The sequence below is a fragment of the Pinus tabuliformis genome, chromosome 6 (genome assembly GCF_031772625.1).
Source record: "Pinus tabuliformis cultivar Carrire ecotype Pingquan chromosome 6, CPIR1, whole genome shotgun sequence".
Taxonomy (NCBI): Eukaryota; Viridiplantae; Streptophyta; class Pinopsida; order Pinales; family Pinaceae; genus Pinus; species Pinus tabuliformis.
Window position 1 is genome coordinate 1,617,540,730 of NC_142292.1, and position 22,943 is coordinate 1,617,563,672.

Sequence of the window (22,943 nt, forward strand, 5' to 3'; positions counted from 1 at the left end):
ATGTATTTTTTTATTTTGTATATAAATTTAGCACGGTGAAAAACTTCTAAAACACTTATACATTTGAATTTAGATTTCTAAAAACTTTCTACCTATGTGTATTAAAAATATGACTGTAAAAACTGAAACATTTAGAAGCACAGTATGATTTCCAAAACAAGTGGGGTCATTAATTCTGCAAATTTAGGTCTCGGTTTCGGCAAGAGCTAACCAGCCTACCATAGGGCATTAAATGCCCGTATGGAGGCCGGCTTTACCATGGATGTTCATACCCGAATCCATCGCCTCATGCCCGCATCCATCGTCATGCCATCGTTTATTCGGCCGGCCGTCCCCATCGCGTCATTCCTTTTCCGGGAACGCGGGACTCACCACCCCCGAGCTGGCACCGTGACCCATTTTCAAACCTACCCTCGCGCCAATGGACCCATTTTCATCATTCACGCTCCCGTTCAATTTCATCATTCGTGCTCCCGTTCGAAGCTAATCTGCTCTGCCTCTGCAACCCGACAGGAGGAAACACCGCCCGCGCTCACAGTTGCACCCACCTCGCAGGCAATCCCGGGCGTGAGGTAAATTAAAATTACAGTAACAACTAGCGCAAGTTCATCAGCTTTAATTTACAATGCAGAGCCACCAGCGCAAATTCTCTACAAATTGTTAAGATTGGCCTCTGTGTTTGAAATGTTTGCAAAGAGTCTGTAACTTACCTCAGGCTGATAGTTAATAGCTAGCACAACTTCATCGACACCAATAGCTTTAAGTGCTTCAATCTGCTCAAAAATTGAAATTCAATTTGTTTAATTTGCCGTACAAGAAACAGACAACCTCCTTCATCACTGCTACTGTTAAAAGTTTATTAGCTCTACCTGATGCAAAATCATTGGCTTATTCGCAAAGTCAACCAGAGGCTTAGGGACACTCAATGTCAAAGGGCGCAGCCTGGTTCCGAAACCACCGACCAATATGAGGGCCTTCATGGTGTCCTGTTACTTCTCCTAGCTGTTCTGACCTCCTAGAAAACAGAACAATATGTGAAAAGACAGAGTTATAAACTTCCCTTTCATGTAATGCACAAAAATACAATTGCATTGGGTATCCATATTGTTACTAGCTTAGCAATGAAAGAAGACAAATTAATCTGTTGGGCTAAGATCCAAACATAAAATCTATGAATCTCAAATCATAAGCAGATAGACCATCAGAAAATGTCAATTATGACATATTTGCTTACAGTGAACAGTTACTGAAACTATACATCCATGTGTTTCAATTCAATCTTTTACAGAAAACAACTGGCATGCTTAAATTAGTAAAATTAATAAGCAAACAGCTTTAAAAAAAAATCAGTACCATCTCAGCTCTACCATCTCAGTTTGAAAATTGTAGTGGAACCTTAAGTAGGGTAAGTTGGAATTATGTAATTTACATATGTTAATAACAAAATTGACAAAGCTAATCCAAGAAATAGAGATGGCTTTTTACTCTTAGTAAATAGAAATGGCAGTAGGCTCTCAATACTCTGGACACACAACAAAACTATGAAAGGATTATATAAGTGGCTTCTGACACTTGATAAGTGGGGGTATCAGAACATTGATAATATTCAAATGAAACCAGAGACAAATAAAACCAGGACTATTAATTGACAGGAACCCAAAAAAAAAAAGGAATTCACACCTTTATATTGAATCTTTAAAGGTGCCACTGCCTACTATGAAAGGGGCATGTATCTTAGTGGTAGAGAAGGCCATTGGTGAAGGCCAAATTTTGGCTTCAACTCCCAGTCCAATATCAGATCAGGTAGGCTCAATGCAGTGAGGAAACTGGAGCCAAAAATTGGTTTGCAAAACAGGGGTTAGAGGTAGCAATCCCTATCTTCAATTGAACCATTAAGGGTGTCATTCCTGAAGGGGGCATGTAACTTAGTAGTAGAGCAACGTGTCAGCATGTCAGTCGCATTATATTATGCCCACTTGGCCAAAGAGGTATTAGTTTATTTCTTTAAACTTGCAGACAATGCAAACATCAATCATCATAATAGTTATATCAGTGCAATATTTAGCAGCCTGTGTCCAAGCCTTTTTTTTATGGTGCCAATCCATTTCCGCCATCAAAACAACGATTTAAACACTCCCACGGATTTCCCCAAAATTTTCTCACAAGATTTTGTCCAGAAATTCATGGTGTGGACAAAATTTTGGGGTCATGAGACAACACCCAAAAGTTTTGAATTGCAAATTCTGGGAACATCTAGGGTGGACAGCAGCAAAGTCAAACAATTTATGTTTTGTACTGCAGATTCTGCGAACATCCAAGATGGACAGCAACCAAGCTAAACAATTTATGTTTTGGATTGCAGATTCTGCTAGCACACATGATTTGACTTCATAGATTGGAAACATTTAGCACACATGATTTGACTTCCTGGATATTGCCTCTTGTTGATGGTGATCTGGATAAGCATAGGAGTGTTCTCTCTATTTGGAACCCTCCACCCAATGCAATCCCTCTTTCAAGATGTGAGCAATAGCTCTGGAAAACACTAACAGTGAACTGCAATTGGAATCGCTGGATATAGCAATGTTTTTGAAAATGTAACAGGAAAAACCATTTTCTAGGGTTTCTTTAGTCAATCTTACTAAAAGATGATATTTTGAAGTCCTTAGAATCCTTGATAGCATGACAAGGTTTGTCTTAAATGATTCATTTCTTCTTGTCATGCTACATCCTCATTTTCATGAGCATGCATGCATTATTAACTCTTTATGCCCAAAGTCTTATCACTGATATTTGATTTTCTGTTATTTTTCAAGGATGTGCATTCAAACTTGAGGTAGCATAAAAATAATCAATTTCAATCAGGATATTTTGTCATATTAAAGTATTCTAACATGAATCTATTTTGTTGTTGTCACTATGCAGTGCTTCTAAGCTCACGGAATGGTGGAAAAGTGGACACTGTGCATTGAAGTATCATGCCGCCCAAATCCGGGTCGAGCATCTTTAAAATTTGTCCTTCACAATGGGGCAAAAAATCATGTGATTTATAGAATATGGGAAGTGCAGGGAAAGACAACCAATAACGAAGCATACTACATTACACTTGTTGCGGGGTTAAAAGAGGCAAAACACAATGGGGTGAATAACATAACAGTGCTGACAAACTCAGATTTAATCTGTAATCACATGGAAGGCATCTACAATGTTCACGCAGACAATTTGAAGCCCCTCTACAGAGAGGCAAAAATCTAGAGTGCTCGATTTAATTCTTTAACGATAAACCACCTTGTGGAGATCCATAAAATGTCTACAGATCTAATGGTTGGAGCAATCTCAAGTGTAGATGCAGGTGCCAGAGATGATTCGGGATCATCGTTCATTCCACTGGAAAATATTGATCAACATCATTATAGGTATCGACTATGTGTATACACCATGGTTGTCATTTTTCTAGGGATTCTCATACCGTGGTTCTTTCAGTAAAGAACTCGTTAATGTACTCTCTTTTTTTTCGTTTTGTAATATCATTCACCTTAGATGTCCAATCATGTTATAACTGAATTCATGTGTCCAATTATGTACATTATATTTGAGGTGAACTAATTATTCTTAACCTACTAGTGGTTTAGCGAAGATTATTGTAGCTCCGTTTGAATTTAATTTTAATTTCAAGTTTCAGATGCTACCTCTTTAAGACAGTATTGATTTCCACCTGGATGGATGCCATGGGAATAAATGAAAGTAAAAAAATAGGGTTATTTACATCTGGTTTGTTGGTTTTCACAACATTTAAGAAGTATAAGTCATTTCTGATGCAATACCTAGCTATATCCATATCTATATGATGACAAGCCGAAAATAGTTGATGCGTGATCTAATGTGAGATGAAGGATTTCATACCATGAAACCCTCCTAGGAACATTGATGCATAATAATGACAAACTCTAACCTAGTATGAAGTGAATTTTCTTAGGTACATGGTTTGCCCTAGAATGATGCAATGTACGCATATATCAATGAAGCCCTACATGCCCATGATGCCTTTGAAGATGCCATAATCTTAATAAATAAAGAACACAAGTGAAGAAACGCTCATCTTTCAAAATTACCTAAAAGATTAAAAATATGGAGTCCCAAAACTTTGTCAAAATCATAATGATAAATTCTGCTTCAAAAAGCTTAATCCCCCATTTTCTTGACATGTCCCTTGTTCGTCACACCCACACTAATATTCCAACTAGGACACCTTTCTTACAAGCACAAGAAATGCTCTAGAGTCTAGTGTCCCATGTTTCTAGCACCGGAACCAAAAACTAAGGCTTTGGAATTTGCAAGAATGACACCAACAATAACAACTATAAAGTTAAAGCATAATGCCCCATAATATTGGCCATCTCGTTACCACAAGTCTAACTCAGCTAATGGCCATAGCTCATCATCTAATCAAGAACACTCACTATTGACTTTACACCAGAATCAACGGTGATGTGCAACCATAAAAGGTATGCCATAAACCATAACAAGGAAGTACATCATCACCATCCATATTCATCAAAGTGTAACGAAGAAAGATGTAACAAAATACCATGCTTATTAACATATACACAGCAACTACAAGAATCCTGATGGAACAGAGTAGGTTATCAAACATTTAGAACAATGCTCCATTCAGTATCCACACAATATGGCAAGAACCCTTCAATAGCATGCCAAAACTAATCAATGTTACCACTTGTAACAACCCAAAACTAGCAACAACCCTAAACTGTTCAGAGCTCAAGTACTTGTACACCACTACCTGCTCAATGGCAATTTAGGTAACCTTTACAGCATTCTGTTACCCTGATGTACATGCATCTTTCACATCCAAACTAGTAAGTAAAGCAGAGTCGTTTCCAAAGAAACGTTACAATGAGTTCGAAGCTCTCTTAAAACTTCCAAGTTTAAAATGAATATCACTTTACATTTGACCAAGTCAAATAATATATCTAAAATGGGGATTAATAACTCACCAACCAAGTCAAATAATATATCTAAAAGGAGGATTACTCGTTGTACCATATAATTCATCTTTAGATCCTGTGTAATGCATAAAGAGGTGGAATACTATGTTATGGAGCCCATGTACTATTATCACAAGCATCACTTTCACTTATATCAAGGTGTCAAGGTTATTTCTATATTATATGTTAATTAGAGTCTAGCAGTGAGCAGCTTGATTAATTCATATATCCTGAAGCCTTATGAATAATTGTATAGCTATGTTTTTATAGAGATGTAAAATTGGTTGTGTGAATGGCCTAGAGATGGCCTGTGCTCATGGTTTTTTGGAGCCAAGGCTAGTTTACATATGACATCACTATGTTTTCACAATCATAACAGATTATATCAGTTCATTTACTAAATGAACTAAATTATGGTGCATCCAGAAACCAGATTAGTGTGATATTAGAAATTTTATTCATTAGATTTTAAATCCAGAATGTTTCAGTGTAATGCCTTCTGGACCTATTTTCACAATCATAACAGATTAAATCAGTTCATTTACTAAATGAATTAAATTATGGTGCACCCAGAGACCAGATTAGTATGATATTAGAGCTTTTGTTCATTAGATTTAAATCTAGTGTAATGCCTTCTGGACCCTCTTTGGTATATGGGTTGTTATCTATGTAATGTCCATAATAATTGCAACTTTTACAATAATACTGTCTTTCCTCCTCCTCACTGATTGAAGAGCAAGGATCCATCAAGCTACCAATATCCTCCATAGACAAGATAACCGCTTAGTTGTATAGCTAGTTACACATATCAAACTAGTAAGTAAAGCAGAGTTGTTTTCAAAGAAACGTTACAATGAGTTTGAAGCTCTCTTAAAACTTCCAAGTTTAAAATGAATATCACTTTACATTTGACCAAGTCAAATAATATATCTAAAATTGGGATTAATAACTCACCGACCAAATCAAATAATATATCTAAAAGGCGGATTACTCGCTGTACCATATAATTCATCTTTGGATCCTGTGTAATGCATAAAGAGGTGGAATGCTATGTTATGGAGCCCATGTACTATTATCACAAGCATCACTTTCATTTATATCAAGGTGTCAAGGTTATTTCTATATTATATGTTAATTAGAGTGTAGCAGTGAGAAGCTTGATTAATTCATATATCCTGAAGCCTTATGAATAATTGTATAGCTATGTTTCTATAGAGATGTAAAATTGGTTGTGTGAATGGCCTAGAGATGGCCTGTGCTCATGGTTTTTTGGAGCCAAGGCTAGTTTACATATGACATCACTATGTTTTCACAATCATAACAGATTATATCAGTTCATTTACTAAATGAACTAAATTATGGTGCATCCAGAAACCAGATTAGTGTGATATTAGAAATTTTATTCATTAGATTTTAAATCCAGAATGTTTCAGTGTAATGCCTTCTGGACCTATTTTCACAATCATAACAGATTAAATCAGTTCATTTACTAAATGAATTAAATTATGGTGCACCCAGAGACCAGATTAGTATGATATTAGAGCTTTTGTTCATTAGATTTAAATCCAGTGTAATGCCTTTTGGACCCTCTTTGGTATATGGGTTGTTATCTATGTAATGTCCATAATAATTGCAACTTTTACAATAATACTGTCTTTCCTCCTCCTCACTGATTGAAGAACAAGGATCCATTAAGCTGCCAATATCCTCCATAGACAAGATAACCACTTAGCCGTATGGCTAGTTACACAGATCAAACTTTACAAAAAAAACTCGTTGAAAAACCATGGTGCTTTACAGGCCTTATCTTCCCAAGCATATACTAAAAGAATACAATTTTGTATAAATATAGTGAAATATGCTACAAATTACAATGACATTTGAAAAACTCCATCACTAACTCTGCTTTCCAAAGCAATGGGTGTCTCACTTGGAGGAGGCTCACAACACAAATAGCCATGGAACTGCTATTATAGCTCTGTTCCGAAGAATAGATAACTCTTGATACATAATATAGCCGAAAAGGTATAACAATAACCAGATCGTTCTGCAGGAAAGTGATCTAAGGTTAGACTAAACATCTGAAAACAAATCTAATATATTCTTAGTGTGAACAGGACTTTATTAGTTATGACTTCCACCTGTTGCACCTTGTCACCATCCTATACGAACCAGCTGACTCCCTGATCAGAGAATCTGTGAGATGGCTTTCCAAACAAACTTGGAAAGGCTGATTTTATTCACTTTCATGGACATCAAAAGACAACTATAACTGCAAGGAGATGATGATTCTGCCATAAAAAATTAATAATCAGCTCAAGATTGCGGTCGATTGCCACGCAAACTGCTAGGTGATGCCTGGCGATTAAGTTCCTAGAAACATGAAGCACAAAACAATTTAGAGAACTGATATTGTAGCATGTACTCTTTGCTTGAGTTTAAGTGTTGTTTGAGAATTCTAGGGGGTAGCTGCAAACTTTCAAAATTTTGAGTGCATTCTTTAACTCAAAAATTCAAGAACAGAAAAAGCCCAAAGCAGAAAAATATCAAGGTCAAATGTCACAATTTGGAATGAGCTTGATTAGCATACCTCTGAAAAATGCAGGTGTCCAGGTTGTGTATAGGTTGACTTCACAATGGTTTCCCACAGTAAGCTAGTCTCTTCTGCTCTCACAAAATTTAATATCTTTCCAACATAGCTCTTGAAATTAAATCCCTGCGGTCTCTAATACTATACAATGAGACCCTGTCTGTTTAATAGAGCAGCTGATCATTTCATGCCAACATCACTATGCAAGCAATCCTCAGAGGTGTTTTGTTGCAACTATAAAACCAACCAGACCTACTAAAGAATAGCCCAAAAGTCATATCATGAGGAAGCAAAGCAATAAAACCCCAAAATGAAACACTTCGAATACACTGACCAAAAGAAATGACAAAACCATAGCAAGAAACAGGTAATGAAAATTGTTTGATTCCTCCCCTGAAAGGAAGGCTACGAAGGATTTTAGTTGCAATAACAAACATGAAATCATAAATCATCTTTCAAAGCAGCACTATCCAATCCTAGCATGGCTCAAACAATTTGCAAGGCGAGATCAGTTTCAACTGTCACTGAATTTTGGGCAGTTGGGTTATTGGCCATAACACCATTAGGATCATCTAGGTTCTTTTCATTCCAATAAATATTTTGGCACAGAAACCCAACTGATCAGAAAACTTACTTGGCATAACTGAACCACCAACCCCTCCCCATGATGATGGCAATGCTCTTCAACAGAATTAAATTGCAGTCAGAGAACACGGTGTTCTAAGCTAACTTGGAAGTTAGAACCACCATTCCCTATTTGATCTAATCCAAAATCTCCACATACACTAATAGTTTACAGTTCCAAGGCCATCAAAAATGCAGGGAAACCGAGCAAAAAGGGCAACTGCAAATGGGTAGAAATGGAAATGTAAATAGTAAGTCAGCAAGCATGGATCCTTGGGCCTGTTATCTGTAACTCCCAATGTTTAAGCAAGCAATATCATTATGGAGGCCTGGGAAGTGATGAAAAATGGTCAAACTGAAAAAGAATTCAAAAGAAATATGGGGAAACTCACCTTGTGGTAACTGATAACGAGATGAACTGTGGTTTGAAGAGCATTTGGAAGGCTTGTGAGGCTGTTAAGGTTTTTCTTTCCTAGAAGGATTAGTTTCTTAGATATGGCATGTCATTTAATGATCACCAGCTGTGGTGGTCCCCTCTTGTGAAGTTTGAGGGCAAGCTGTTGTTCGAGTCTCCCTAGGTCTTAACTTTAAGGTTTTTCAAGAAAGGCATTAACTCAACCAATGAATTCTTTACCAAATGATAAAATCCCAACGTGTAGATTGCTAGCTCTAACACCCTTTTTTTGAGCCAAAATTATTGGCCTCCTAGCCATTGCCAACCAAAAAATGGACAGGCTAAGAATTGGACTAAACTCTGTCTCCAAACAAAGTATTAGATGGTATACTATTTTGCAAGAAGAGAGATAATTTTTTGAGTATAGTAATTTTAAATTAGAGGATGCCAATAAGTTTAGAAGGGAAGTAATGGTTGAAGGGGGTTAGATTCCTTCTTCACCAAATGTGGACTGTCTCCTAATGGCAAAACTGGATCTCTCTAAATAAGATGGAAGAGACAATACACCTACTATGTGGCCATGGACGACCAAGGAAAATGTTGGATGACGAAATTTGGTGAAGCAGGAATACCTCTATAACTAAGCTGCATGATATGGGGAAATGGAAACCTGAATTTGAAATAGAAATGTGATGGAAATGTGACCCCTCAAATTAGTAAACAGTGAAATTTTCAGTTTTAACATTATGGTTTAGAATATAGATTCATGATTTAAAAGATACCTTTTTATTTCAGATCCAAAATTCTGGTCACGCAGTTTTTACTCCAAAAGTAAGAAGCAATAAGATACTTTTTTCAGCCCCACTGAAATGTATTTTAGGCGTGTTTCAGCCGTGTTTTGGAGTTTTTGTACCGAAATGTGGCTGGTATGCAGGGGGTACATTTCCTGCAACATAGCTCTACAATAATTGTTTTTATCCTGCTAGGTCCATCCTTCCTTCATGAGTCATGACACATTGGACTTGAAAGACATAGCATTGAGTATGCATATATGGGTTCCAACTCCACAATTTTTAATCATTTCCAGACACCAAAGGACTGACTTTGAGCATGTCAATAATTTTCACCAATTTTCACTGAAATTCATTTTGTATTGAAGCAACATGCCAAAATAACATCTACAATAATGAGACAGCCTGATATATAAGAGTTCCAATTCTGCCTTTATGTACAATACACTATACTGTTATCCAAAAAGGATGTATCAAGCTTATAGTAGCAAAAAGGCAAATAACCTTTTCCTGGAGTTTGTTAGAGTTCAGCCAACATTTACACTGAGATTTTATATGCTTTGAGTTCAACAAAAAGATTTCAATAGCTCAATACGATAACCGTACAAAATTGAAATTAGATAATGTTGTACATATCCAGAAACATTTTCAACCCATCATGCACACAACATGTTCTTGGATTAGGAGAGCCCTTTATAGGGTTATGCCCATATTATATCCATGAATACTCATCAGCTCGAATATTTGTCATCTCGCCATTGATTGCTGGCACTTTGATTGTTCTCTTCACCCGCTATTTCCTGTATAGAGTGCAAGCGGCGATACAATCCGACTGGTTGTACAATAGGGGGCATCACCCTAGGGTGTGGAACCGAAATGTTATGGGTTGAGGTAGGCTGCCCAATGAATGAATTTGGTGCAATTGGTGGAAACAACCAGGGGGTTCGATGATCAAACGGGAGAGGTGGACGTGGTGAATCAAATGGAAAAGGAATCAATGAACCCCCCATATTTGGATCCACATTATTCTCATGAAATAAATGAACTTGACAACTTGAAGTATTATGAGATGTGGAATCTTCAGCTGTAACAAAAAAAAAACACATTGTTATGCAATTGCATTGAAGGCAATGAAGATAATGATATTTTGAATTTCACATAAAATGATACATCAATTGATATTTCCATACCAGTATTTTGTAAAATAAAACCTTGTACCCTTCTAGATGTGTGGTCCAGATTGATTTCTTTTGTATAAGAAATCTCCAATTGTTCATTCATGCTTCTTTTCCTTCCACGACACCATCCAACCTTTAGAAACTGTGGTCCATCTTTTCTTGATTTCAACGCAGGAACACTTTGCCCCCTTTTTTTTGTTGGGCTCAAGAAACTATGTTGCCTCTTGGTAGTGACCTTGGATGGAGTTACAACATCAAATTTCTTATTATTGTACTCTTGGCTTACATTTTTTACCAATTGATTTAGTGCATATGCCTGCTCCAAAGTTGTGGGTGTTATTTGTAGTAAACCCCTCAATCTCTTATGAGTTGATGACATCACAAGTTTAATTTCCTCATCGATTGTTAGGGCATTATCTGGCCTTACAATGGTTGAATCAGTGGAAGGAGAAGCTGGAAGGTTCATTTCAATTTCTGGGGTCATTACAAACGATTCATTTAAATCAAGTAAATATCTAGGTCTTTCTGTAATAGACCTAGAGACATTAGGCAATTCATTGCCCCCCGAAACATTGCTAGTCACTACCATCTCAACTTTTAAAATATGCTTACAAATATTGTCATTTAGGGCCCATTTGCAATTACAAAAGTTTAGGTTCAACCCTTTATAGATGACATGATACCATGTATCACGAGTTGCCATAATTTGGCTACGAACCAAATACTCACTTTCCTTGTTTCCATCAGCCATACAATCTTCATCTGGGATATTCTTTGCTTTGCACTTACTTAAATTTATTTGTTGCTCAATTTTTGAAGCTCGGACAAAACCAGCTTTTTTTAGACGTTGCATGTGAATGTAATACAACTCAACCTTTTTTAATAATAGGTGCAACAGCCAATCCACCCTTCTATGGGACACATTGTTCTTCTCACAAAGGTACCTTTGCTTTAGATACCGGTGATAAGATTCGATAGCATTATTAGTATCTTGGTTGGAATGTGGGAAGTCCCTATATGCTTTTTCCCACATATCTGGAAAAGAAACATATATTAGATGTGAAGAAACAATAGAAAATGGTCAATTACAAAATAAACTGATAAAGTACAACTTTAAGAAACTTACATAATTTGTTGTTGCTTAACCAATTGGTTGCAAAATAATCCAAAAACACAGTTTCTTCTTTGAATTCATCAAAGAAAATTTGAATTTCATGTTGCACAGATGCATCATCTTCACACGAATGCATGATTAATCCTAGAGCACGGAAGATACAGACTTTATTTTCCTTTCCCCTAACTTTAGTTCCAACATTTTTCAACCACGCTCTACGGACATGCCATACACACAATAATAGTGTACAGTTTGTGCAAGTCCTAAAATAATATAACATTATAAGAGAATATCCTTGAACATTATTGCTTTTTATCTCTTCTAAAAAGAAAAAACTGGTTCACCTTAATGCCTCAATTTCCGCTGCTTCATCATCTGTGATGACAGCTCAGACATGCCAATCTGGGTTTTCTTTTTTCCCATTTTCAAATAATTGTGACATCCATTTACGAATATCAGGAGTACCATTCCATGATGATATTACCCATGCTACTGGAATCCCATTGTGATGATCATCAAAAGCCATTATGGTGTACAGTTGATACTGCATTACAATAAGAAAACAAGATTATAAGCATATAAGAGGACGACATTGAAATAAAGTTGAATAAATGAATTTTTGGTAAATATGTTTACCCCATATTTGTTAGTGCTAAAAGTGGAGTCCATTGATAACATGTTGTTGTGTGAGTATTTCACCATCATTGAAATCATCCACTTAGTTTGTATGCCTATAATGAAAGGGATGTTTTTAACAACATCTTGTTGTTGGTAGAAGAAAAAACTCTCTCGGCACTCACTAACCCAACAATCCACACTCATTGGATCACTTTCATGCTTCACATACTCCAGCCTCTTGATATTATTGTACATGTTTGACACATCCTTTCTTGTCATGAAATAATCTTGAGGTGCCCCTATGAAGAACTCACTATATCCATACCTTAAATCAAAGATAAATTTTTCCCAGATCATCGTAGCATTAAAACCATCACGAACCAAATCTCCAACAGTAGTTCGTATATTCTCTGTTAAAAGCGGCGCAAAATTGAATTTCTTGGGCATGTCATTTGCCTCAATACCATGACAAACCACATTTTTGTCATCAATATGTCTGCATGTTGTATATATTAGAACAGCATCATTTGGTCTAAGAGCAAGTCGTTGCATAATAAAGTGACACTGACAACCAACTTTTATGCTGTGACGTGGAAGACGTTTTTTGGTTGTAGATTCAGGTTCAGCTACATTGCTGGATTGTACATGATTTGGACCATAGGCACACCAATATCTGGTGATCAAGAATTTACCAAAAATTAAATAAAATATTTATGCATGTTTGACATAGTGAACTTAAAATCAAAATTATATATATATATATATATATATATAGAGAGAGAGAGAGAGAGAGAGAGAGAGAGAGACTCACACAACATATTCTAGATATGTTGAAGAATTTGTCCTCTTGATATCCTTCACATCTTTAATTCGTCGAGTTTTAGCAACAAATTGAGTAGGTGCACTTTCCCTCATTTTCTCTCCACTTATAAAATCCTCAAGTCGACAATATGGAATAATCGCGACTTGGTCTCCATCTACTTCTGTCCATGTCAAATCTTCCGCTGAAAACTCTATCATTCCTTCTGGGTCCTCAACCTCCAACTCATTGATCAAGTCCCACTTCTTCATTCTTCAAATCCCTATACAAATGAGGGAACACAAATATTGACTAAACATATGAGCAACAATTCATGCTATAAATATTGAACACCACTTGAAATGCAATTTTTTGTAGTGTGTACAATTTACACTCAAGACCCCACCAGATATAAACACATTTAGAGCATAATTCCCTATCTCCCCTTCAATATTTCCTACCCATGCACAAAACAGTATTATAGACTTTCAAATGCTTCATCTTGGTATAATCAATACATTGCTGAAAGAAACATAATAACATGCAAAATCTGTTGCAAAGAAAATCCAACAACTCCTTGATAAATATGGATCATGACATGGGTTTATATTCTGAAGACCCAACCCTATTACTGAAACCTCTGTCTATGTATCTCAATTTAAAACAGAACCCTCAATCTCTTAGCTCCAAGTCGTCTGCAAAGATTCCCCACCTCATTGTTCTTTATCCAAATCCCTGAAACAAGAACTTCTTGCACAGAAGCTACTTAGTAGATGTTGCACAAGCACTTTTCTGAGTTTTGAGTTTTACCAACATAACTGTTTGAACCCAAGGAGTAGCTGGCTGCATTCACTAAAGTCCTATGAAAATGGGAAATGTTTTTGTTCCCAAACCCATATCTGCTACCTTTTGAAGTGTATTGCTTATGAAGGTGTCAAAATTGTCCTAACTCCACAATATTAGTATGAAAAGTTAGTGCTGCTATAAGATGATGTTATAATGTCTGATTTCACAGTGGCTTTGACTGATTGCCATTTATCCCGCAGTTCCTGCAGTTCCATACCAGAGGGAAAAACAATTGGCTCCTGCAACATCTCCAGTTGTGGCTATACTGAAAGGTATCCCTAGCTTGTGTTCAGAAATTATTGTTCGAAAATGCCATTTTAAAATATACTTCTAGGCAGACATGACAAGGTTTTCAAGACTGAAATATTACTGTAATGATGCATCTTTTATTATATGTTGTGTTAGTAGAGATGATGGGATTTGTTTAGGTGTTGGTGGGTGGTAGAAACAAACTTTCTGTCTTGAAATCATTTCATGCACACATCAGAAAATTGAGTCCACAACAGCAGAAATTTTAAACTGGCAATAGAGAGTGAACCACTAGGATGCATGTGTATTCCGAAAGATAGGCAAGTCAGTTACATAGATAGGCAAATTAGTTAGAGATCAATGAGGATAATGTTTTGTACATCGTTGAGAACATCAACGTTGCAGGTAAATTTAGAAATACCCAAGTGAAATGTTTTCGAACTCAGAGTTTTGTTAAATTTAGAAATACCCGAGTGAAATGTTTTTGAACAGAGTTTCGTCAGCTATTTGAGCGTTGGGGTGTGCCTGAATTTATGTGGAGCAGAAAGGTTAATGTCAAACAATTGATCTCTTTCCTCACTATTAGATTCTAGGACATTTCCAGAATCTGCAATTCACTTTTGACTTTCCAGTTTTTGGATATTTTTGGAATTTCCAAGGATGTTTTTGGAAATTTCCAGAATTTTCAATTCATTCCTGATTATCAAATTCTTGGATATTTTCGGAATTTCCAATGATGTCTTTGGGACATTTTATATTTGGATTGCAGATTTTTAAAATATCTGGGAATCTGGAAAGCAACTAGGTAAATCTTTGCACTTTGATGTTGAGAGACAAACTGTTTTGCTTTCCAGGTTGTTCATCCTAGATGTTTTCAGAATCTGCAATTCAAAATGTAAATTGTTTGACTTCTCTGGGATATTTCAAGAATCTGCAATTCAAAATGTAAATTGTTTGACTTTGTTGCTGTCCATCCTAGATGTTAGCAGAATCTGCAATCCAAAACATAAATTGTTTAGCTTGGTTGTTGTCCATCTTGGATGTTCGCAAAATCTGCAGTACAAAACATAAATTGTTTGACTTTGCTGTTGTCCACCCTAGATGTTCCCAGAATTTGCAATTCAAAACTTTTGGGTGTTGTCTCATGACCCCAAAATTTTGTCCACACCATGAATTTCTGGACAAAATCTTGTGAGAAAATTTTGGGGAAATCCGTGGGAGTGTTTAAATCGTTGTTTTGATGGCGGAAATGGATTGGCACCATAAAAAAAAAGGCTTGGACACAGGCTGCTAAATATTGCACTGATATAACTATTATGATGATTGATGTTTGCATTGTCTGCAAGTTTAAAGAAATAAACTAATACCTCTTTGGCCAAGTGGGCATGGATAAGGAATTTCAAAAATTGGTGGAGGTTAAGTAGAAATAAATTCATACCTATAGCCTCTGATGTTGTTACAGAGGAATCGGTTAGGATGCCATTAAATGTGAAATTCTTGTTGTCCACAAACTGAAGATATTCCCTTACTGGGTCATAGCTATAATTTGGCAAAATTAGCAGCAAATATTTCCAGCCCTGCAGAGTGTGCATCTTGTACAATACTTGTAGGTGCTTCTAAATACAAGTTTGTATCGATCGAGCAAATGTAGTCCTTTGGAACCATGATTCCAACAACAAATTTCCTCACAAATGCTAAGCTTTTTACGAGGGAACCATATGTTGCATTTGTTGATGGATCTACATCATCTTTGCCAAGAAGCAACAATATTAGCTTTGTCTTTGTTTTTCTAAATTTTTGTACAATGGCTTGTAAAAACCAAATCTCAGTGGAAGAAATGTTGTTCAAAGTCAATGATTTAGATACATATATCACAGAAGAGGACATGATTAAGTTTTGGTTTTCAAAAAAAACAGAGTACTGATACATATCAAGAAAAATGTAAGTATCCAAGATGATGAAAACAAACAAAATAGAGCATGAGAGAAGTCATTGAAAACAACACCCACAAAGAATATTTCTACTTTCTAGAAAAAAATAACTAAAAGTCCACAATTGTGAAATGAAACAATAGATATTGACATTAGAAATATAAACATGTACATTCAACCAAACTGTAGCTGGTTGATATTGAGTTATGTCATCTGGTTGAAGCAATGGATAGATATTGTCAATGCATAAGAGCGGGACTAAAATGAATGAATTGCTGGAAAAAATGGAAGCATGAGATTCTTGTAATAATTCAAATTTAGCAAAATCAAGAAATTCCACTTTGTGAGTACAGATTCCCTAGTTTAAATCTCCATAAGATATAATATCTATTTGACTTTGGTCATCAAAGGTCACACTACATATTTTTTGTTATTATAGGAGGGCCTCGGAGAGCCAGTTAAAATAAACGTGTACCATGGCATTATTGCATGTAAAGTAGGCTCTTTATCTGGTTTTGGTAAACTCTTATGCATCTAGGTGATTTCCAAACACATCATTTATAAGAAAGGTAGTCTTTAGTTATTTTATTTCCACAGTTTGACAGAAAGAATGAATATATAAAGAACCAAGTTGGACAAGCTACTCAGGTTGGAAATATCAAATATGTGACAGGTTCTACCAGAAATTTGGTACAAAGAAAAAAGGCATTTGATAAGATAGAACAAAATAAATAATATGCAGCCATAAAATTTTATATTGCTCCTACAACAAAATCATAACCTGCTCTATGCTTTCACTTCCCCTGAAATATTGTTGAGGAGGATATCAACATTGTAGTCAATAGAAAAGTATCCATATATGTAATTGCAGTTGAAAACATAAGGGTTTTGTTGATTGGGGTAAAGAAAGTTAATTTTTGTATTGTTTTACAATGTTAAATCTAACTTAAATGTATGGTTATATCCTTAATTAGAATAATATCTTGTAAACTTGATAAACACCAGTGAAGTCAACTCATTCTTATCAATCAAATTTCTACAATATTTCAAAATCTGAAATCTACTTTCTAATTAAATTCAAGCTACATGTACTTCAGAATATTTTTGTTAAATCTCTATTGTATATTGTCTCAATCTCCTTAATAATGGTGTGACGTGCTGGTTTGAAATTCTACCTTCCCAGATTGAGGAAAATGATGAGAAGTAGGGTCTAGTTTAAGGAAGAAGCAGATAACCTCTCAAAGGAAGGTTGCAGGTCAGATCCAAACAAGATTTTTTTAAAATATTTTGCTCTACTACTAAGTTACATGCCCCCTTCAGGAATGAAACCCTTAATGGTTCAATTGAAGATAGGGCTTGCTACCTCTAACCCCTGTTTTGCAAACCAATTTTTGGCTCCAGTTTCCTCGCTGCATTGAGACTACCTGATCTAATACTGGACTGCGAGTTGAACCCAAAATTTGGCCTTCACCAATGGCCTGCTCTGCCACTAAGATACATGCCCCTTTCATAGTAGGCAGTGGCACCTTTAAAGATTCAATATAAAGGTGTGAATTCCTTTTTGTTTTTGGGTTACTGTCAATTAATAGTCTTGGTTTTATTTGTCTCTGGTTTCATTTGAATATTATCAATGTTCTGACACCCCCACTTATCAAGTGTCAGAAGCCATTTATATAATCCTTTCATAATTTTGTTGTGTGTACAGAGTATTGAGAGCCTGCTGCCATTTCTATTTACTAAGAGTAAAAAGCCATCTCTATTTCTTGGATTAGCTTTGTCAATTTTGTTATTAACATATGTAAATTACATAATTCCAACTTACCCTACTTAAGGTTCCACTACAATTTTCAAACTTACCAACTTATGGTTCCCCTACAATTTTTTGTTTATTCGTTACGGAGATCATTTTTCCAGAACTTCAATATGGAATCCCAAGATACAAGATATTTCACCCTGCGAATGAAACTGAGTATCGAATCCTCAGTACAATTTGAAATTTTATCTCAAGACATCGAACTATTTCGTCCCAAGAACTACCTTTTGAAGCAGTGAAATCCAAATACTTTCTTAATGCCATTCCTTGTTTTGGAAAAAATCTAGTCAAGAAGGCCATTGAAGATCTTTAGCACTTGACATGCCCAATTCGAGGGTTTTATATATAATGTTTAGCATTTATTTTTCAATTCAACTTAAATGTATGGTTATATCCTTAATTAGAATAATATCTTGTAAACTTGATAAACACCAGTGAAGTCAACTCATTCTTATCAATCAAATTTCTACAATATTTCAAAATCTGAAATCTACTTTCTAATTAAATTCAAGCTACATGTACTTCAGAATATTTCTGTTAAATCTCTATTGTATATTGTCTCAATCTCCTTAATAATGGTGTGACGTGCTGGTTTGAAATTCTACCTTCCCAGATTAAGGAAAATGATGATAAGTAGGGTCTGGTTTAGTGGAGAAGTAGATAGCCTCTCAAAGGAAGGTTGCAGGTCAGATCCGAACAAGATTTTTTTAAAATATTTTGTCTCTGGTTCATTTCCATGATTAGGACACATTCTGATTTAAGTGATTTAATTGTCATTGGTTAGCTCTTGCCTTGCGGCATTGGGTTCCGTTGTTCTCAATTTATGAGTTTTGAACTTAATTGTTTACGCTACCGTGTGATCCATAAATCCCTTTTCATCTGAATTTTCTATAAGCAGGGAGGTTAATTTACCTCACGCCGCACAGAATGCCGGGATTGAGCACGCAGACCTGCGAGGTGGGTGCAACTGTGAGCGTGGGCGGTGTTTCCTCGAGACGGGTTGCAGAGGCAGAGCAGCTTCGACCGGAGCGCGAATGATGAAAATGGCTCTTTTGGCGCGAGGGCAGGTTTGAAAAATGATCCAGTGCCAGCTTGGAGGTGGTGGGTCCCGCGTTCCCGGAAAAGGAATGACGCGATGCGGATGGCCGGCCGGATAAACGATGGCATGACGATGGATGCGGGCATGAGGCGATGGATTCGGGTATGAACATCCATGGTAGAGCCAGCCTCCATACGGGCATTTAATGCCCTATGGCAGGCTGGTTAGCTCTTGTTGTTTGTATAATCCTCGCTGAGTCGGATCACAAATGGACTGCAAATGGGCGGTACAATTTAGTTCCGTAAAATTAGCAATTTAGTTCAGAAATGCAGTGGAAATGATAAGGTGCGATGCTTTCGGAGGACAAATAATTGCGCCCTACCTCAACTCAAGTTGCTACCCGGCTGTTGAGTACGAATGGTTCTCTACATCACGTCAAGTCGCTTTCTAGTGGATCAGTACAAAGGACCATCAACATCAGCTCAAATTGCTTCCAGCTAATACGACTGTCGACGTCACGTCAAGTGGACTCCCAACGCATTATTACAAAGACTACCGACGACAAGTCAAATAGCTCCCAACTGTTGAGTACGAATGACACTGACATGCTATGGGAAGCCGACGATCCTTGGAGATCGATTGGGGCAGATAGGGCTGGAATTTTAAATTGATTTAGCGTGTAAAGTGAAAATTTAATGACAATTTTTTTTTTTCTTTTTTCATGTTGATTATTTTACGTTTTTATAGGGATTGAGTGTAAATTGTTTTCATGTTTTTATGCATAAATTTCACCTTAACCAATTTTATGGTATATTCCCTAGTTACTTACTGAGTTGTGAAATATTAGATATGTGGGAACAAATTTGCTGCAAAAGTGGAGATTAAGGATTAGAATTAATGAGAATATTTAAAAGGATAAAAACATATTTTATTTATAAAAAAGAAAAATATTTTCCTGATTGAAATATTCATTTCAACATATAAAATTTAAGATGGGAAATTTATTAAAAACTAATCTTTATACAAAGAGACTAAAAATCACAACTATGTTCATTCTCTACAACTAAGTTGAGAAATACTACAAAGAAGAATGCAAATCAAATGCAAAAATGAAAATCAATCATTGAAATCCATAAAAGTATCTAAAAGAGTAAAAATATAGATATAAAGGCTTGAAAGTGGCTCAAATATCCTACGGTGCAAGAACAAGTTAAATCTCCCATATATCGATGATTGAATATTATAATATCCAAAATTTCTAAAAATTAAAACTGGAAAAATAAGAAGATAATGATGTTACATAACAAAAATCCAAATGATTAAATTGATCCAAAAAAGCATAGATAATGGATAAAGAGACTAAATTTTGCAAGTTATGTACATAACTTTTTCTTTAATTCTTAAACCCTTAAGTTGTAAAAAATACAAGGGATTCATTTGCTAGAGAACATCGAGCTTCTTAGGGGTTGTTAAAAGACAAAATTAGGAATAAAGGATGGAAAGCTAGTAATTTTTTTTTTGATGCTACAAAAAGAAAGGTTTTACAACAAACATAGCATGAAACAAGTATTAAAAGGATAAATGCAAAGCCATTGATTTGAACATAAAATTGTGAATAGGCAGCAAAATTTTCAATCTTTGCAAGATTGTTATTACAATCTACATAATCTTGCAAAATGCCCCCAAGTTTTGTTAAATATCTAAAGTTGTGAATAGGCAACAAAATTTTCAATCCTTGCAAAATTGTTATTACAATCTAAATAATCTTGCAAAATTCCCCCAAATTTTGTTAATATCTGAAGCAATCAATTTGTGACCTCCATATCCTACCAAAAAACCAACGATTTTAAAGAAGCAAACTGTCTTTCCTCTTCCTCCCCACCACAAGAAAAAAACAAGGGTGATCAATCTATTGAAACACCCATCCAAATTTAGTTTAGCTTACATGGAGACTGTAAAATGCCATTCACTGACATTGTAAAGCAAAAATATGGTAATACTTTGTTACCTCAGATAAATTTTGTATTTAGGAAAGGCGAAGAGGGGATCCACCAAGCGAATACAATTGTGCTACCATCTTGCTCAACCTATTGATCATTGCCTTCGAGAGGTTATTTTCCATGGAATTTTGATGCTTCTCAATGCTTCCAGAGTGCTATGTGTCTCATAATTTAAAGAATTCAAAATATTCCCAGACTTTTGAGAGAAGAAATGTTCCTCGGGGCTCTCGACAACTTCCATGTGACCATACTAGCACTGAAGCCAACTATGTCTATTTATCTCGTTGTTGAAGAATTAGTGACAATAGGAAAAAATTGGAGCTAGTTGTCAAGAGGAGTTTGAAACTAGAGGAATCATGAGTTCCATGTTGCCATAAATCATGAGCTCAGAACCCAACCCTACCATAAATCATGTGCTCCAAGGTCTTGATCTACTGCATCTGGATATGGATATGGTTCGTTATCTAGATAAACTTCTAGCTTAGACCCCATACTTTGGCTATATAATGTTCTCAAATCCTTCTGTTTGTTGGTGGTTATATATCATGGGTTCTAGAAACAGGTGTTGCTTCAATGGGATGAAACTTGAGCTACCAAAGAGGGCTACAGAGAACTTGGAAGTTAGACCTAGATTCTGAATTTGGTAGCTAAGCGATTGTTGAATCATTGTAATAGGGTAATACATATGTATTTAATTTAATATTTTAATTAGCACTTACCTGTCAAAGATGTTTATGATATTGCAAGGGATATCTGTAATAACATTAATGGTTTCTACTCTAATTTATGATAGATATCACATCAATTTAAATGTCAATATGATAGGTTCCAAATATTACAACACTTAACTGTTGACATGCCAATATGATATCTGTGTGTCAAAAACGATTTCTAGGAGTAAATACGTGCTACAGGTCGACAAATTCCATGCCTGGGCACAAACTCTTTGTCATGAAAGAGCCTATGCATTATACAAACTTCCCCTACCCTACCGTACTTGTTGTTAGATACCACACAGATTGCTCATGGTTTCACCAACCTTACGTCAAGGTTTCCCCAGTCGTACTGATGATGTGGAACTGTGAGGTACAATTAGTCGAACCTGAAAATTCACATTTAAAGCGAGTTTATATAATGGATAGGCATTTCCCTTAGTCATAGTGCATTGTGTTGCAGTTCCTGTAGACACCGAACATGGTGACTACATGATCAATGACAAAGTAAACATGCTTGATTTTCTACCTCATATTGTAGGTAGTGAATATCCACATTGCTATGGAGAAATTTGTAAAGTTGAAATTTTGTGGGGGTCATAATGAACCATTTGATTCCTCATGTAATGAGATATGCATCTAGGAAACATCTTCATTAGTTAATTTGAACTGCAATTTGTAATTCATTGAAATCTGCAAGCATATATCTAAAGGCTAATATGGATGTTTTGAATAATACATAACAATTGGATAGCTTCATAATAATAGTACTTGCATTGACAAATTAATCATGTTTGTGATTGAGACAACATGAGTTATATATTTTCATTGTCACTTACTTACATTTTACTCGTTTTAGTGTTTTCTGGAAACAAATGAATCAAATTATGAAAAGAACCCAATAAAAGAAGAGATAAAAGAAATTTAAGCCATCTTTCCTACAATTTGCAAATGCTAAGGAAACAAAACACACTTCAATGTGCAAATTGAGACTAAACCTGGATTGTGAGGCTCAACCTATACTTCATAGATAAAATTTCTAGATTAAAAACTTGAAGGTAAGACTACCCCTATACTAGATGGATAAAATTTTGGATTGCCAACTTGAAGGTGAGTATAAGCATGTATTTGATAGATAAAATTATGGTTTAAAGAATGCAAAACTTGTGCACAATTTAAATAGAAGGTTTAAATGTATAGTGTAATCCCCACATTCTGTTCAATTTTATGGATCTAGA

At 35.7% G+C, this 22,943-nt stretch overlaps 1 protein-coding gene and 1 pseudogene across 2 annotated transcripts; both read right to left on the reverse strand.

Moving 5' to 3' along the window:
• Window positions 1-650: 650 nt before the first annotated feature.
• Window positions 651-1,018, reverse strand: LOC149265094 (mannose-1-phosphate guanylyltransferase 1 pseudogene; annotated as a pseudogene). The gene is made up of 2 exons (XR_016253696.1): window positions 870-1,018; window positions 651-773 (listed from the first exon to the last, which is right to left on the reverse strand). The product of XR_016253696.1 is annotated as a mannose-1-phosphate guanylyltransferase 1 pseudogene (transcript).
• Window positions 1,019-12,085: 11,067 nt separating this feature from the next.
• Window positions 12,086-13,386, reverse strand: LOC149265095 (uncharacterized). Its single transcript, XM_089401749.1, has 3 exons — window positions 13,127-13,386; window positions 12,502-12,988; window positions 12,086-12,241 (listed from the first exon to the last, which is right to left on the reverse strand). The coding sequence occupies exons 1-3, from the start codon at window positions 13,384-13,386 to the stop codon at window positions 12,086-12,088; spliced, it is 903 nt and encodes a 300-aa protein (XP_089257875.1).
• Between the last annotated feature and the right edge of the window lie 9,557 nt (window positions 13,387-22,943).